Source organism: Armigeres subalbatus, chromosome 3 (assembly GCF_024139115.2).
Source record: "Armigeres subalbatus isolate Guangzhou_Male chromosome 3, GZ_Asu_2, whole genome shotgun sequence".
NCBI classification, from domain to species: domain Eukaryota; kingdom Metazoa; phylum Arthropoda; class Insecta; order Diptera; family Culicidae; genus Armigeres; species Armigeres subalbatus.
In genome coordinates, this window is record NC_085141.1 from 408,291,984 (window position 1) to 408,311,340 (window position 19,357).

At 40.0% G+C, this 19,357-nt stretch overlaps 2 protein-coding genes across 4 annotated transcripts in view; one reads left to right on the top strand and one right to left on the bottom strand.

The window, feature by feature from the left end:
- LOC134227100 (lysophosphatidylserine lipase ABHD12-like) overlaps window positions 1–7,357 on the top strand; it is a 51,737-nt gene extending 44,380 nt beyond the window's left edge. For all 3 annotated transcript variants that reach the window (XM_062708370.1, XM_062708368.1, XM_062708369.1), the window contains one exon: window positions 6,682–7,357. In XM_062708370.1, coding sequence (XP_062564354.1) covers window positions 6,682–6,846 — 165 coding nt within the window. In that variant the 3' untranslated portion in view covers window positions 6,847–7,357. The remainder of the gene's footprint in view (window positions 1–6,681) is intronic.
- A 73-nt stretch (window positions 7,358–7,430) lies between these two features.
- Window positions 7,431–19,357, bottom strand: part of LOC134223059 (tyrosine-protein kinase-like otk) — a 193,207-nt gene continuing 181,280 nt past the window's right edge. Inside the window, exons 9-12 of the mRNA XM_062702196.1 lie at window positions 10,486–11,282; window positions 10,252–10,424; window positions 9,795–10,131; window positions 7,431–9,726 (exon numbers count right to left, since the gene is read on the bottom strand). Of these exons, the coding sequence (XP_062558180.1) occupies window positions 9,568–9,726; window positions 9,795–10,131; window positions 10,252–10,424; window positions 10,486–11,282 (1,466 nt within the window). The 3' untranslated portion in view covers window positions 7,431–9,567. The remainder of the gene's footprint in view (window positions 9,727–9,794; window positions 10,132–10,251; window positions 10,425–10,485; window positions 11,283–19,357) is intronic.

The following is a 19,357-nucleotide window of genomic DNA, read 5'->3' on the forward strand; positions in this document are numbered from 1 at the left end:
CAGTTGACCTGGTAGATCAATTGATCCAAACTCAGGAACAGTTTGGAGAACCTAGAACATCTGGTTTGCTGGATGCAAGGTATTTTAGTGAAGGTGTCCAAAAAGGGTGACCTGACTGTATGCGATAACTGGCGAGGCATTATGTTGCTGTGTACCGTTCTCAAAGTTCTGTGCAAAATTATCTTGGCCCGGATTCAGGAGAAGATCGATGCGACTCTCCGGCGGCAGCAAGCCGGATTCCGTGCCGGAAGATCCTGTGGGGACCATATTGTCACGCTCCGCATCATTCTGGAGCAGGTCAACGAATTCCAAGAATCCCTTAACTTGGTATTCATTGACTACGAAAAAGCTTTCGACCGTCTCAATCACGAGAATATGTGGGGCGCCCTGAGACGCCAGGGGGTTCCTGAGAAAATCATCGGCCTCATCGAAGCACAGTACGAGGCCTTTTCGTGTAGAGTGCTGCACAATGGGGTCCTGTCTGACCCTATCCGGGTCGTAGCTGGTGTGAGGCAAGGATGTATTCTATCACCGTTACTATTCCTCATCGTAATCGATGAGATTCTGGTAGATGCGATTGACCGTGAACCAAACCACGAGCTGTTATGGCAGCCTATAACCATGGAGCACCTAAACGACTTCGAATTGGCTGATGACGTGCACTACTCGCGCAATGGCGCTCTGATATGCAGAGTAAGCTCAACGACCTTGCCGAGCGCTCCTCCTCAGCAGGTTTAGTCATCAACGTCAACAAAACCAAATCGTAGGATGTAAACACGCTGACTCCTTACAGTTTCACAGTAGCCGGGCAACCAGTGGATAATGTTGAAAGCTTCCAACATCTTGGTAGCCAAATGGCGTCAGACGGCGGTACCAAGATCGACATAGGCGCACGGATCAAGAAAGCAAGGGCTGCCTTTGTGAGTTTAAGAAATATCTGGAAAAACAGGCAGATAAGTGAACGTAACAAAATACGAATTTTCAACTCTAACGTGAAATCTGTGCTGTTATACGCTAGCGAAACATGTTGTGTATCAGTGGAGAACACTCAACGGCTGCAGGTGTTCATTAACAGATGCCTGCGGTATATAATTCGGGCCTGGTGGCCTCACAACTGGATCTCAAACAACGAGCTCCATCTGGGACTGGGTCGGCCACACTCTACGTAGGGGCGGGAACGAAATCTGTAAACAAGCATTAGACTGGAACCCAGCGGGACATCGCAGCAGAAGCAGACCCAGAGGCTCATGGCGGTGAAGCCTCAATAAAGAAATAAAAGAAGTCGACCGAAATCTAACCTGGCAACAGGTTAAAGCGATAGCCGAGCAACGCTCAGGATGGAGATCTTTCGGCCCTTTGCACTACCAGATAACCATAAGTAAGTAAGTAAGAACATCTGGTTTTGGCAAAACATGTATATAATTTTTCACCAGTCATAGAGGTTATTTTGAAGTCGATAGGGATGTCCAGACGAAACATTTCGAAAGTCAGAAAAATATATTAAGCTCGTTTAGTGGAATGTATTAAACCGTCTAAGACGAATTAAGTACTGTCCATTTAATTCCACCAGTTAATTTTCGTTATCTTTGCAGATACGTATTTCGACCACAACTGTGTGGTCGTCTTCAGTGTCTCGTACTTGACTCGACTTAGTCGAGTACTTTTCTTTACGAATTCGGTACTTTTTCTTTACATGTTATAATTCCATCAAGATTGCACCAATATTTTAATTTAAATTAAAAACAAATTCAAAAGCAAATAAATGGGAATATTTTCTAGGTAACATAGCTTTTCTTTCCGATGGAGTTGGTTACCTGAATTACAGGATTTGGTCGGAGTATATGGATGAAGCCAGTTATAAAATTATATAACACCCAACAGTTAATATGTAGCAATAGCAATGTACAAGTAATCAGGTTCACTATGATCTCATTATTAGTTTTGATTCAATCAGCCTGCCTTGTTTTTTGTATATCGTGAAAAGCACCGTGGAAACAGGCCGTCTTTGTTGCGAAACGATTTGATGCTCGCAAGAAAAGTTATTAAGAAAATACTGAATCGTGTGAAATTCAATTTAACACGTAAAAGAATAACATCAATATAAATAATGAGCATTTTTGTTTTCTTCATAACTTTGCCTCCAAACGAGAAATCGCTTCGCGCAACAACAACTTCCTTTCAGCTTGAGAAGTATTCTGTGTAGGCAATGCGTTGATTATATTTGAATAGTTCATGGGCCACCTCACGGAACGGTCTTGCAAATAAAGGTCAGTTTTCCCAGTAATTTCCATACAAACTTCAAATGACGTGTGCACAGTCAAATTACATCCAAAATTGCTAAAAATTTAGGAGGATTAAAATGGCAAATGCAATCGTTCAAGCATCGGGGAGCAAAAAAGTCAAAATTTGAATCACTCTAATGTAGATCATAATGCCTTATTCCCGAGATTTGTTGGATAATACAGAACATATATTGGAATCAAATTTTATTTCTAAGGACCTCGAAGTGCACGTACCACTTTTAAAAACTAGTCAATACACTCGTGTTGGCCTTACTCCAAAGATTTCTGGGATAACGCAAAATATATGTACTGCCGTTCTACGCATAATTGTCCCATGTACATAGGAAAACCCAGCAAACATGGGACAACTATGCGTATGACGGCAGTGTAGTGACTTTGAGTACTTTTTCGATGACCCGGAACATATGCTATGAACGAATTTTATACTAAATACCACAAACGCATGTACCGTATTTGAATTAGGACGATAGACCTTTGACTACGCGGGTAGACTTTGGGACCTTAATCCAGGCATTTCTTGGATGACTAAGGTTTTACTCCAGAGATTGTATGGATGATCTAGAACATATTATGTGAACACCTTCTATTCTAAGGATCGCAAAGAGTATTTAGCATATTTGAAACTAGTCGACAGACCTTACTCCAAAGATTTCTTGTATAGTCATTGACAAAAGCTGTGAACCTCAACAGTGGACAATAATTATATGGATTCCCAATTCCAAAACACCCAAAACTATCTTAATCTGTTAAAAATATGTTTAAAAAATGTTATGAAAATATCAATTTCTGGGTTTTCACGGGTACCCTGTCGACTATTCACGTGGTAAAAAAATCAGCTCCACGTCCCTCTTACCATATCCACTTGATTTTCTCACAGATGCTACATTTCGTCAAGTGCATACCTAGATGTCACCGAGTTTCGGCTTCTAGCTATAAAAATAAATGGATATATCACCACTTCAAATTGCAAAAGGAACAAGGGCCTGTCAGCCAAAAAAGGGTTAAAATACTACGGTGTGGTTATCACTTCTGATACACTAACACGGTTAACGCTTGAACTGTAATTTTAGGTTTCACGAAAAGTTGATTTCTGCATTCATAAAATCAATTCTTATTTGCACCAATTGTCCCTTTTTCAAGCGAAATTATATCACAGGTGACCATTATAATACAAATAAACCAATCCCATTCAATTGGTAGTGGTTTGTACCAAGAAAGCAAATAATTCAAAGATTTTACACTTACCCCAGGTATCAAACACTGCGAGTGAAGTGGATAATGTTTTTATTATGCAATTTTTTTCTTCCCTCCAGGGTCTATTTCGATAGTTGTGAATCTTAATATGTTCCTTCTTTGTTATCATTGTGATTCCAGTGGTGATTGGACTAATATAAATGAGAAAATGCCTGATTAATCTACCTATCGGTAATCATGCCATTCACATGTTTTACATATGAAAAAAAAATATAAGAAAGTTGAAAATAGCACTGATAGGTAAATATATTCTATAATTCACATTAAGTTTCGCCGTTGAATGGAATTTTTCTGCGAACAAATTGTTTAAGGACAAGTGCTTAAGAATAGCTGATAATTTTGTACGTGTTTTGCGCACACACATACATACAAATACGCACATACAGACATCATCTCAATTCGTTAAACTAAGTTGATTAGTTTATAACCCCGTAAGTCCCATTTTACGTACACTTAGTGTTCAAGAAGGCAAAAACAACCAAATCAGCTATTATGAGAATTCCTTGAGGATCTATTCCGTTAAGGTAATGAAATTATTCCACCAAAAATACTCAGAACAATTAACCGTAATGATTTTATTTATATGTAACTATTCATCACTATTAAAGGTCAAGGTAACATGGGTTTTCCACTTACCCCACCCCGCTAGGGTAAGTGGAAAAACAACTTCTAATTTTAAAATCTATTTCCATAAATTTCAAGAGACCAAAATTGTATGAATTACCGCACAGTTGGTGCAAAATTGACTGCTTTTGATAGCCCATTTTGATTGAACGTATTGAGATCATTTAAACTGGGTTTACACTAATTCAAACATGCACTATCGATTTTTCTTTTTCCACTTCCCCCAGTGTACCTTATATTTGCTCTTTCTGGTGATAAAATGGCAAAAGTGGTTTGCATTCTAAATTTGACGTGTCATACATAATAAAGGGGAGCCACAGGCGATCCAAAAAAGTAATTAAATATTCCTAAAGGAATTTTCGAAGAAATTTCCAAAGAGTATCTGAAGAAATCTCAAAGTATAATGTTCAATACTATGAGGTAGATTTCACTAGCGGCGGACAGCAGAAGACAGAGAAAGATTAATTAACTGATACTGATTAACTGAGACTGCTAAGCGGGTTTCGGAGCTGTGTTGAAGAGGATGTTTTTCACTCGATGGTTGGAATAGAAAAGAGGCCGACAAACGCCGGACTGTTTATTAAGTAGGGTATCGGTCCCTACCTTTTACTATAATACATTTTTATAGCATTGCACGGAAAATGCAAATAAGATAATTTTAGATACATATTAAAAGTATTTTACGAAGCTATTTGCGATGGATCTTCTGAAAAAAACGAAGGAGCTGCTAAATGATTTTTTTAATGAAATCCTGACAAAGTTCCAATTGAATTCCTGAGGAAAATTCCTGAATTCTGAAATTCTGAATTCATTTTCAGAGGATTTTCCGAAGGAAAACCTAGAGAAATTTCAAATGGAATTCCTGAAGGTATTTTTTATATTGCTGAAGCAACTTCTGGGGAAAAAAAATCGTAGTATGCCGCGTGAGACGGTATCTTCCCCGCTCGATTTTTTTCTATTTTAGCTTATGGAGACTCTCAGAATATTCTAATAAACGCTTATTGGTATACGCGTGATGTTCTACGATAGTTCATGTTATCATTAATGCAAAATAGATTTAAAGAATGCGCGTTAGTTATTATGGTATGCTGCTTTAGAGGAAATTTGTGTGTGATGATACCTGCTATGAAATCGCCACATGTGCCGCAAGCGCAACACAGATCGAGCGTGGAGTACAGATCCGGAGCTCTTCCCAAAAAAATATTTCCAGCTAATTGTTCACCGTGAACGCAAAAGTAGATAATTCTAGTGAGATTGTTTCAATATGGATTTACTACTATTCCATTGTAACAAGTTTCAATTAAATAATAATTAATATAATTGTAATTTCAAAACTAAATACGCGCTGGATTAGAGAATCCGGAAGTTTGTTTATGGGTCCATTATCCATTTGATAATGGTAGCATAAACAGGCAGCGATTATTGTAAGCAAAAGTGACCTCGGACTGGTAGTCTAAAACGGGTCACTGTAGCTGCAAAAGAGCTAGCCACCAATATTTTTTTTAAACTTTTTTCACAATACTTTGAATTGATTTTTTTGCTGCAAAAGTCTATATTATGGAACGTTTGTTTTACCAGGAAATTAATGAAAACTCATATGTGAATATGTACGTTATGTGGAAGATATTGATTTGGAAAATGTATTGGAGGTAACCACTTTCCCTTCGATGGAACTCGAACCCATGACCCTACAGTACGCTAGACTGGTGCTTTAACCAACTAAGCTATGAAGGACCTCCGTCGGCCTTCGCAACCTAGCGGCTACTTAACGAGCTCGAAATTCCCAAATTGGACGCATAGTAAAATCACTCGCAATCCATTTCTCAAGTCAATACTTCCACATGTGTATTGTACACGTCCACATTAGAGGAGCGTCATGGGTTCGAGTCCCATCGAAGGGAAAGTGTTTACCTCCAATACATTTTCCAAATCAATATCTTCCACATAACGTACATATTCACATATGAGTTTTCATAACATTGTAAATTAACGTCCAAGTCGGGTGGTTTAATCCCCGGAAATAGGCAATTACCTTTGATTGAACTGAGGAAATTAATGTAAAGCGCCTGAAACTACCAGAACAATATCTCTCTTTGTTTGGAATTGTTTGTACCGCTGTTTCGTTCAAAGTGAATATTTGCTCAGGGTTCTTTAAAACCTTACTTCTACAAAGTATTTACGGATTTCAGTAAAACATAATCTTATTTGTTGTTCAGAGGAGGCAATCTTTTGAAAGCGGACTCGAAACTCACCTAGAAATTTCCTGATGAAGTTTTATGAACAGGAACGCCACAATTAAATGGGTTGTGCTGTTTGATACTATCCGTGTTCTTCGAAAATCCTGTCTCACAAATCTCTTCCTCATTCAACATCAACCTTCATGAATTGAAAGACCATGACCTTTTCGTGCAGAGACTTAAACGGGATTGAAGAATTTTAGGCTGTCGTGTTGTATCTCAACCATTCTATTACATGGGTCGCATTTTTTTTCTATCCGCAGCTCTACCGCACCGCCCTAGACACCCGTGGCAAATCGTGGGGCCCCATCGAGTTCCACCGATTCGAGAAGACCAGCCACTACGGCCATCGGTACATCTGCCGGGCACCGAACCTGCCGGAAATCGTAATCCGTTTCTTCCGCACGTACCGCAACGAGCAGTACTGAGCAGTGTTGCAGACTGAGGTGAGTTCCGAAACCGAGCGCCAAATACCAAACATCGATTAGTTGGACGCGTGTTCGGTTCCCCATAGGGGAGAGAATGAACGCGGTTGTGATTAATTTTGTTAAAATGATAACAATAACTATGATAATTAGTAGAGTTACTAAGAGACTATTAGATGCCTGCGTCATTTTTGCTCTATAATAGGAGCGCAGTAGTGAGTCAGGGCTATTTTCCTGATTTCAAACTGATTTCAGATAGAATATACCTTTTACAATAGGAACGCCAAGCAAAGAGAATTGTATTAGTGATTTAGTGGATTGAACTACTCTCAATGTATGTGAATTAGAATTTAGTTACCTAATTGGAGATCCATAATTTATGAAACATAGCAACAGTGAAACACAAATCTAGATAGGATTTTTTGCATGATATCCGTACCAATATTGCAAGCAATTTGCCTCTGGAGAGTAGAAAATACAATTTTACATAGAGTACAACTACATTCAAGAGAAATCTTCATTTGATGACATTCTTTTGGAGGGACACCGTTCGGACGCATTAATTTTCAACTTGAGTAATTTAAGCATTCATTTTCCATTTATTCGCTTTTAACCAGTTTTAGCAGCAAATTGATTCTTAACTACTAAGTCTTGATAAAAATGTTACTTTCCGATAAACTAAATTGTATAATGCAGCGTTGTATGTACTGTTCCTCGAAAAATTGACGCATTCGCAATCAAATTTCCCTTTTCTACTTAAATTGACCGCATTAACTTCGCCTTCCAAATGACTAGACCATTATTTTGTGTTGTTCTTACTTGGCCAAGATAAAAAAAAACTCACTATTTTAAATACAGAATTTCTCGCTAAAACGAGGGAAGAAACCGCTTACAATTGCAAAATTCAAGTTTGTGTGTTTTCTCACACCGACACGAATTAAACCTATAAAACTGATATGTCACTATTTACATAAAAAGAGTCTTACTACGTTTTGCTTGGAAGCAGCTTTCATTGTTCGATTTATCACTTCAGAGATTTTTCCCTACTTTCATTCAACTCAAACTATTCTCCAGTTGAGTATTTTAGAGATTCACTTACACTCTATGAAAATGTTATGTAAAAATGCAATCGGACTTGTTCGTTAGCCTAATTCAGTCCAAGATTGGGACAAATGCATCGGTTCTGGTTTAGAAGTTTGGTATTATACAAATGAATATTGATGAATTCTAAAGTAATGTTCCCATCGGAATAAGTTTTATTTAGAAGCTACGGTTGATGTTTTTTTTACCAGCGGATTACATTATGATGATGGTGGAATAACTTCTTTGAAAGTTGAGTACGTGTATAATTTTGAATATAATTGTCATAAGTAGCGACAGAATTGGAATATCTACGAGCGGAGATCAAGATAAAGATTTTTCGATTTTTTTAGTTTAAAGAACTCTATGCATTGCAACAGGAAGCGTAAGGCAAGATTGGGAAACAAATTGGTTCAACAATCGGCGGCGTTTGGTGCTTAGTATGCCGAAAAGCGGTTCTTCTACAGACAATGTGTGGTAGTTATACTTTTGTTGATATATTTTGAGTGTTTAATGATTGAAGATTGATTGATGTTCTTTTGAATATATAATGTTTGATCATATCTAAGAGGATCTACAATTGTGTGTTTATTTTTATTTATATTGTATGGCAGGCAATTATAATATGATGTAATGTTTCTGGACTGGTTTTATTTCAAGCACATTCATACAATGCTAGCTGTGTTCAATATATTAGAAAAAAATATCCAAACACAAGATAAATCTGAAATACTTTGATCCATGTTTATAAATAATTTCAAACGAAACGTTTCATTAAAAAAAGCCTTCCGGAATCCAAAACAAAATTTAATCGCGTTTTCAAAGGCAATAAAAACTCGATACTGAAGTACGCAAAACTGTCATTTTTATTATTCCAGCTGTGCTGCGTCGCAGCATGCGTGGAAAAATAAAAGTGACAGTTGAGCGTTGCTTCCGTTTTGATTGATGTGGCCTTGAAAACGTGAGTTCATTTAGTTTTGGTTTCCGGGAGGATTGTCCTTAATCGAGAAACAATTCTATGTCAAATTGTGGATCAATTTCAAAATAAATCAGTGGGTAAACGATAGATAATTTGAAAATTTCCCAAAGATAAAAAATAGTCTTGACATATATTATTATCCTTCCTTAGATGGTTAATCATAATTGCTCCACTTAAGATTTTTTTTGATGAATGAATACTAATTACGAGTCTATAATACTAGTGCTGGTAATATTCTTATAGTACGTTTGCGATGACTTATTCCAAGATTATCTTATCAGTTTGTAGATAAAAATATTATCAAGTCTTCATTTCGATAAATGCTATCAGATCACATATGGATCCATCATATGTACGGCAGTAAGTTTCTTCATAAGTCTTATCAAACTTTTGGATAAACTCCTCATTTTGTTCGAACCATAACATGGTTTCAACAAGTCACCATTTTTTTCTCAATAAAACCAAGTTCTATAAATTCCCAATTTCAATTGTATAGAATCTACTCATTTGTTTGACAATAAATACTAATATAATACAGGATACACTTAATAGCAGACATACTCGAAAAACTTATCCGTCCCTATCCTTTGGACGAAAAAGCAGTCGTTGTGTAAAGTTACGTTCATCAATCACGAATGGCTTACATACTTAGGGGTACAGATTCCTCAATCCGCCGTCGATGTTGCTCCTGCGGCCGGCTCCGACACCGCAGGCGCCACTTCTGTGGGCTCTTTTGGATACTCACTTTGTAAACAGTTTCCGATGGCTACGACCAGCTGACTGAAGGAAGGTCGCTCTTTTGGATTGACTGACCAACATGATGTCTGAAATAAATTCAAAAACATAAATTTAATCATCAACATAACAACTAAAATTCAATTTTTAAACAGACCAGTATTTTGTGCAAATTTTCCGGCGTCTTTTCCGCCAGCTTCCACTCCAACTTGCCGTTTTGGGCTTGCGTAACGTACTCCTCGTCGGTGAAATCCTTGAAGGGCAGTTCCAGGGCCGTAGTAAACAGTTCCCACATCAGCACGGCAAACGAGAAAATATCGCTCTTGATGGAAAAATCGTCATCCTGGAGGCACTCGGGGGCCATCCACCGGACCGGCATCAGTTGGTTCTTGTATTTGAAGTACTCCTTGTTGTACTTGTCTCGGCTGAGACCCGGCATGGAGATTTTGGCCGAGAAGTCACTGCTGATGATGCAGTTGCGCGTTGCAAGATCCCTAGGGTGAACAAACATAGTCATAAGAATAGATGATTTGGTGATTTAGATTACTTTTTTATAACAGCAGGACAGCAGATGTGTATGCAACGAGGTCGTGCCATAAACTAAAAAAACTTACTTGTGGATAATCCGGGCTTTGTAGATGGCATCCATGCCGCGTCCAATTTGGTGAGCCAGTGCAAGTATCTGTGGCACATTCAACGGTGGAGGCTTGTTAGCGTTCTTCGATTCTACACTGCCATTAGGCGGAACACTTGGAGATGTAGCCAGAAGAAATTGCTTCAGATCACCCTGCAGTATGAATCCACATTTAATTTAAATTGTCACAACTTTTCGAATCAAAACCACTTACCCAATCAGTATACTCAAGTAACATGTAGTGCGGATCCTTATCACGACACAATCCAAACAGCTTGACCACGTTTTTGTGCGAGACTGTTCGGAACAGATCCAGCTGCCGCCGAAACTCCGAACAGCAATGTTCATCCTTCACTTTGGTTAACGCCTTCACCATTACCGGTTTGTAGTCATTTTCGGGCTTGATCTCGTTCAGTTCCTCATTGGACGGTTTCTTGGTAATTTTCTCATCCTCCGTCGTTATTTCAGTTTTAGTGGCATGCGCGACGTCATCACCTGCCGCTGGTTCCTTTACCGTTTCCACCTTCACAGTCTTGCAATCATTTTCCTTGATCTTCCCGATGAAGACATCCCCAAAATCGCACTTTCCAATCTGCAGCATCTCGATCACGCTCGATCGAGGCACCGCCAGTTGATCCAGCATCGAGTTGGAGCTATTTGATTTCTTGGACTTGTTCGAGTTGACCGTATCGTCACTCTTCTCCTGTCCGTCCGCCGTCGAACCCGTCTTCTGGTGACCGGATTTGGACTTGATCTTGGTTTTACCATCCTGCGAAGATTTGTCCGGCAGGCATGGTTCGATTTCGCAGTTTTTCAGATCCACGTCTCCATTTTCCTTGGAGCTCATGTTGAGCCGAGCCTTACGAGCCGCCCGACGGTGGCGACACCACAGCATCAGGCCCACCACCAGAATTATGTAGGCAAACGCAACCGACATGGTGATCAGGACGGCTCGCGTTATTAGGAAACCATCCTCGGAGGACTCTTCCGGCTGCGGCATGCTATCGGCAGCTGGAGAAACGATAATAATTTCATTTCATTACAAAATAAGTGTTTAGATCATAGTACTATGAAAATGAGCTTGTCCTCTCCTTTTTATAAATTCTTAGCAGATATGTACACCCTTTTTAACCTCATGTATAAGATCATCTTCGACATCTCAAGCATGGAGTATTGAATGATGCCAGAAGGTTGCGAAATCGACCGGAAACCATACTTTTTTAATGTTATCAGAGGAGTTTGAGTGATGCATTGTCAATCAGGTTTTCAAAAAAGGAACTGAAGTTTGAAATCCTAGTTAATAAAAAAATCAGAATTACATGGCTGAACTTGTTCGAATCGATGGTTGTTAGAGTTAGAAAAATGTCTTAACTTGTTATAAGACGAGTTAGCACAATTCCATTTATTTCCACCAATTTGTACTTTGCTTGTGCTTTGAAAGTGAAATTGAATTGAATTTAAAGAATTTAAATTAGATTTGGAATCGATTTAGATTTGGTTTAGATTGGATTGAATTTGGATTGGTTTTTTTGTGTTGGGATTTTAACCACTGCGACCATTTATTGGTTTATTGTGGTATACGCCTTATTAGTGTTGCATCTACTCAGATCAGCGAGTTACCATGTGGGGCTACCGCCATTGTCTGCTGATGCGAAGTACCCCTATCTGATATTACCGTTTCAATCAACTTTACTACCATATTGGGGTTTGCTGTCCAAATAGGACTTAATATGCCCTTCTCAAAGTACTTCTTTCTTCGCAGGAATAGTGCTGAACAATCGCACAGCAGATGTTGAGAGGTCTCAATCTCACAGTCACAAAAGCGACAGATATCAGTTTGACTTCTGTTTATCTTTTTTAAATGATATCTGGCCCGACAATGACCTGTGAACAGACCAATAACTATTTTCAGAGAACTTTATTTCAGATTTAGCTATTTGTTTGAATTTTTTTTATTTGGAGTGATGAACTGTTTAGATTGTCTTAAGGCCTTTGTAGCAATCCAACTCGTCTGTATCGTGTAATCCTCCCAATTATTAATCTCCATTTGTAAATATAACACATTTAGAAACTTCACAAAAAGGGTCCTATGAACTGGAACTTGAACCTTGTCTTGTGAGTAAATCCGCTTTTTCGTTTCCTTCGATGCCACAATGGCCTGGCACCCAGTACACATATACCTGGTCCGACATAGCTAGTTTTTTCTACAATTTTATGCATTCCCAAACTAATTTAGACTGGCATTTAAATGATTTTAATGCATTCAGATCCGCCTGGCTGTCTGAGAATATACAAATCCGGGTATGTCTGTATTTTCTTTGTAAGCAAACGAATGTGCATTCCAAGATGGCAAATATTTCTGCAAGGAAAACAGTAGTCCACTTTCCCATTGGTATAGATAAGTTAAGTCCTGAGCCTGTGATTCCTGCCCCAGTACTGTCATTCATTTTTGATCTATCTATGTAGAACCATCGATCCTGGAGGAATATTTGGCCCCCCTAATTCCCATATTTGGCGGTCTGTTTGAACTACTGCGTATGGTATATCTAGGTTTAGGTTCTTTTCCATCCAGTCTTCGTTCATTACTACGATTGGATTAATAGGAAAATCTCTCAGTATACTCATATGTCCTAAAAGATTGCCTTCTAAAAACTCATTACATCTTCGTAATCTTAGTGCACATTTTTCAGCTTCCATTCGCACGTATTGATGCAGTGGTAGCTTACTAAGAGCTGCTTCTAGTGCTTTTGATGGTGTACTATGCATTGCACCCGTTATGGCCATACAAGCCAAACGTTGTATTTTGTCCAATTTATTTTGTGTCATTTTTTGGTTTATCTTGGGCCACCAAACTAATGATGCGTATACTATTCTGGGTCGTACAATAACCGTATATATCCAATGGATCATTTTAGGTTTGAGTCCCCATTTCTTTCCATAAGTTTTATTACTTATCCATTGAGCGTTTGTAGCTTTGTGAACTGCTTGTTCTATTTGTAAGTTCCAATTAAGTTTGTCATCTAAGATGACACCTAAGTATTTAACACTTGACAAATATTTTAGAACTGTCCTATCAATTGTCAGGCCTTTGAGCGTAAACTTTCTTCTACGAGTGAATGGAAATAAAACAGTCTTTGCTGGATTTATATTTAATCCTTCGTTTAAGCACTACTGCAAAGTGCAGTTCAACGCAGCTTACATTCTTTCAGAGATTATTGAGTCAAATTTTTCACGAACTATTATGACAACGTCATCAGCAAAACCAATAACTTCGAAACCTTGTTCTACTAGTTTGTTCAGAAGTTGACAGCGATTGGGATTAACTATGAATTTGAATTAAATCTGATTTAGATTTCGATCGGAATTGAATGAACATAGATTGGAATTGGATCGGATTTGAATTGGATTTGAATTCGATTAATATTTAATTGGAATTGGATTGGATTTGAAAATGTAAATTTAAATCTGGATTTGATTGGAATTGGATTGGATTTAGATTGGATTGGCTCTGAATTTGGACTAGGATTGGATTTGGATGGGATTTGAATCTGACTAGAATTGAATTTGGATGTGATTTCTATTGGGTTCAGATTGGATTTGGTTTGGATTGACTCTGAATTTGGATTAAATCTAGATATGGTTTGGATTGGAATTGAATTTGGATCGGATTTGAATCGGACTTGAATTGGGTTCAGATTTGAGGGGAATTGGCTGTCGTTCTACGCGTAATTGTCCCATGTACATAGAAAATCCCAGCAAGCGTGGGACAAATACGTGTATGACGGCAGTTGGGTTGGTATTAGAGTGAATTTTGATTCGCTTTGAATTTGAATCAAATCTGAACTAAATATGGATTAGATTTAGATTATATTCGGATTGGAAGTGGATTGGGTTTTATTGAATTGGCTCGAATTTGGATTTGATTTCAGATTAGATTGTTCATTCATTTCATTTATGTAGTTTACATCTAAACAGATAACACTGAATCAACAATTTGATGCCACAATACACGGTTCGAGGCCGCATCTCTCCATCCTCGGATACGCCCCACGCTCGCCAAGTCGTTTTGCACCTGGTCTGCCCATCTCGCTCGCTGCGCTCCACGCCGTCTCGTACCTGCCGCATCGGAAGCGAATACCATCTTTGCAGGGTTGCTGTCCGGCATTCTTGCAACATGTCTTGCCCATCGTACCCTTCCGGCTTTAGTTACCTTCTGGATACTGGGTTCGCCGTAGAGTTGGGCGAGCTCATGGTTCATTCTTCGCCGCCACACACCGTCTTCTTGCACACCGCCAAAGATGGTCCTAAGCACCCGTCTCTCGAATACTCCGAGTGCTTGCAAGTCCTCCTCGAGCATTGTCCATGTTTCATGTCTGTAGAGGACAACCGGTCTTATTAGCGTCTTGTACATGACACATTTGGTGCGGTGGCGAATCTTTTTTGACCGCAGTTTCTTCTGGAGCCCGTAGTAGGTCCGACTTCCACAGATGATGCGCCTCCGTATTTCACGACTAACATTTTTATCAACCGTTAGCAAGGATCCGAGGTAGACGAATTCCTCGACCACCTCGAAGGTATCCCCGTCTATCGTAACACTGCTTCCCAGGCGGGCCCTGTCGCGCTCGGTTCCGCCCACAAGCATGTACTTTGTCTTTGACGCATTCACCACCAGTCCAACTTTTGTTGCTTCACGTTCCAGGCGGGTGTACAGTTCTGCCACCTTTGCAAATGTTCGGCCGACAATGTCCATGTCATCCGCGAAACAAATAAATTGACTGGATCTGTTGAAAATCGTACCCCGGCTGTTACACCTGGTTCTCCGCATGACACCTTCTAGCGCAATGTTGAACAACAGGCACGAAAGTCCATCACCTTGTCTTAGTCCCCGGCGCGATTCGAACGAACTGGAGTGTTCGCCCGAAATCTTCACACAGTTTTGCACACCATCCACCGTTGCTTTGATCAGTCTGGTAAGCTTCCCAGGGAAGCTGTTCTCGTCCATAATTTTCCATAGCTCTACGCGCTCTATACTGTCGTATGCCGCCTTGAAATCAACGAACAGATGATGCGTTGGGACCTGGTATTCACGGCATTTTTTGATGGATTTTCCATACAGTAAAGATCTGATCCATTGTCGAGCGGCCGTCAACGAAGCCGGCTTGATAACTTCCCACGAACTCGTTTACTATTGGTGACATACGACGGAAGATGATATGGGATATCACTTTGTAGGCGGCATTATGGATGGTGATCGCTCGAAAGTTCTCACACTCCAGTTTGTCGCCTTTCTTGTAGAGGGGCATATAAACCCTTCCTTCCACTCCTCCGGTAGCTGTTCGGTTTCCCAGATTCTGACTATCAGTTTGTGCAGGCAAGTGGCCAGCTTTTCCGGGGCCATCTTGATGAGCTCAGCTCCGATACCATCCTTACCAGCTGCTTTATTGGTCTTTAGCTGTTGAATGGCATCCTTAACTTCCCTCAAGGTGGGGGCTGGTTGGCTTCCATCGTCCGCTGAACTGACGTAGTCATCTCCTCCGCTGCCTTGACTTTCACTACCTGTACTCTCAGCGCCATTCAGATGTTCCTCGTAGTGCTGCTTCCACCTTTCGATCACCACACGTTCATCCGTCAAGATGCTCCCATCCTTATCCCGGCACATTTCGGCTCGCGGCACGAAGCCTTTGCGGGATGCGTTGAGCTTCTGATAGAACTTGCGTGTATCTTGAGAACGGCACAGCTGTTCCATCTCCTCGCACTCCGCTTCTTCCAGGTGGCGTTTCTTCTCCTGAAAAAGGCGGGTCTGCTGTCTCCGCTTCCGCTCCGCCTATAACGTTCCACGTTCTGCCGAGTACCTTGTTGCAGCGCGATACCGACCGCGCTGCGTCCTTCTCCTCCAGAATCTGTCTGCACTCTTCGTCGAACCAATCGTTCCGTCGACTTCGACCAATATACCCGACGTTGTTCTCCGCTGCGTCGTTAATGGCTGCTTTGACTGTATTCCAGCAGTCCTCAGGAGGGGCCCCATCGAGCTCACCCTCTTCCGGCAACGCTGCCCCGAGATGCTGCGCGTATGCAGTGGCGAAATCAGGTTGCTTCAGTCGCTCTAGGTCGTACCGCGGCGGTCGTCGGTACCGAACATTGATGATGACGAATAGTTTTGGGCGCAGTTTAACCATCACTAGATAGTGGTCAGAGTCGATGTTAGCGCCACGATATGTCCTGACGTCGATAATGTCGGAGAAGTGCCGTCCATCAATCAGAACGTGGTCGATTTGTGATTCTGTCTGCAGTGGTGATCTCCAGGTGTACCGATACGGGAGGCTGTGTTGGAAGTAGGTGCTGCGAATGGTCATATTCTTGGAGGCGGCGAAATCAATTAGTCGTAGGCCGTTTTCGTTCGTCAGCCGGTGAGCGCTGAACTTTCCAATAGTCGGTCTAAACTCCTCCTCTTGGCCAACCTGAGCGTTCAAATCTCCTATAATGATTTTGACGTCGTGGCTTGGGCAGCTGTCGTACTCACGTTCCAGCTGCGCGTAGAATGCGTCCTTATCATCATCAGTGCTTCCGGAGTGTGGGCTATGAACGTTGATTATGCTGATGTTGAAGAAACGGCCTTTGATCCTCAACCTGCACATTCTGTCATTGATCGGCCACCACCCGATTACGCGCCTTTGCATATCGCCCATCACTATGAAAGCTGTTCCCAGCTCGTGTGTGTTGCCGCAGCTCTGGTAGATGGTATGATTACCTCTAAACGTTCGCACCATTGATCCCTTCCAACAAACCTCCTGCAGCGCTACGATGCCGAATCCACGGTCCTTGAGCACATCGGCGAGTATGCGTGTGCTCCCGATGAAGTTGAGAGATTTGCAGTTCCACGAACCGAGTTTCCAATCGCTAGTCCCTTTTGGTCGCAGTGGTCTTCGCCGATGGTTCCGGTCCGTACTCTCTTGTTGATTGTTCGTTGCGTGAGTTTTTTTTGGCTGGCTTGCAGGGCCTGACACCAAACCCCCTAAATTTCCGGAGGACCATTCCTACTTATTTCCGGTAGACCATGGTGCACAGTTTCACTTAGAGTCTCTCGCTGTCACTCGGACGATGATCAGCCGCCCCTAACATGGAGAACAGACGCTGTTGTGAGCCGATCCTGACATGGAGAACAGACGCTCAATAAGATTTGCACCTCCGGAGAGGAGCAAACCCCCCCCCCTTCCCTGTCAGCATACGACCATAGTTCCCACCGGGGTTGGTTATCTTCGCTAAGGTTGCTCGTATCCCGGCCAGCACCGCGGGGAGGTAGGGATAGGAGTTGCTGGGTAAGAGGCTAAGGACCGCGAGATGGAGTCTATTTTATTACTTCAGGTACGCGAAGTACCAATGGTACGCTTTACCCAGCATTTGATGTTTGGATTGGAATTGGATTTGATTTAAATTGGGTTAAGGTTGGATTGGATTTTATTGGATTTGAATTGGAATTGTAATTTGATCGAATTTTAATCGGATTTGGATTTAATTTGAATTGGGCTAAGATTGGATTGGATTTGGATTAGATTTGGATTGGATTTGGGTCGGATTTGAATTTGAATTTCGATTGGGTTCAGATTGTATTGGATTTGGATTGGCTCTGAATTAGGATTAAATCTGGATTAGATTTGGATTGGAATTTTATTTTGATCGGATTTGAACCAGACTAGCATCGGATTTGGATCGGATTTGAATTGTATTTGGATTGAGTTCAGATTGGATTAGATTTGGATCAATTTTGAATTGGCTCTGAATTTGGATTAAATCTGGATTAGGTTCGGATTTCTTTTGAATTGGGCTCAGATTGGATTGGATATGATTTGATTTGTATTAAATCTGTAATCGATTTGGATCGGATTTTAATTTGATTCGTGTTGGATTTTGTTGGATTTGGATCGGATTTGAATTGTATTTGGATTGAGTTCAAATTGGATTGGATTTGGATTGGAATTGGATTTTGATCGGATTTGAATCCTACTTGAATTGGATTTAGATTAGATTTGGATTGGGCTCAGATTAAATTGGATTTGGATAGGATTTCAAACGGACTTGAATTGGTTTTAGATTTGATTTGGATTGGGCTCAGATTGGATTAGATTTGGATTGGATTTGAATCGGACTTGAATTAGATTTGTATTTAATTTGGATTAAACCTGTAATAGATTTAGATCGGTTTTTTTATTCGTCTTGGGTTTGGTTCGAATAAGATTGGATTTGATTGGACTTGGATTTAGATTGGTATTGGATTGAATTTGGATTGAATTGGAATCGGATTTGGATTTAGATTTGATTTGAATTGGATTGGATTTGGATTTGATTGGAGTATTTGAATTTAGAATTTATTGGAATTTGATAGACTTTGGATTGAATTCAATTGGATTTGGAATAAATCTGGGTTATATTTGGATTGGATTTTTATGATAATTGGATTAATTTGGATTAGAATTGGGTTGGGTTTAGATTGGATTTGGATCTTGATGAAGATTTGATTGAAAAGGTTTGAATTTGGATTCAATCTGATTTTGGATTTATTCTGAATTAAATTTGGATTTAATTTCGATTGGGTTCGGATTGGATTTATATTGGAATTGGATTAGATTTGGATTGGATTCAGATTAAATTTTGATTGGAATTTCATTTGTTTTTTATTTGATTTGAATGTGATTGCATTTGGATTGTCGAATTCTAGATTGGATTTGGATTGCAATTTTATCTAGAATTGGATTTGTTTTGAATTCGATTTAAATGGAATTTAAATGTGATTCGAATTTGGATTTTTTTGGATCGGATTTCAGTTTTGGTTAGATTGGAACTTGATTTTGAATGGATTTGGATAATATTTAGATTTGATTGGGATTACATACGAATTGGATTTGAATTGGATTCCATTATGATTTGGATTGAATTTGGAATTGTTTTTGATTGTATTTAAATTAGATTTGGATTGGATTTGGATTGAATGTGGAATATATTTTAATTGTATTTGGATCGAATTGGAGTTGATTTGGATTGGATTTGCACTCGATTTGGATAGGTTTTAGATAGGATTGGATTTGTATTAG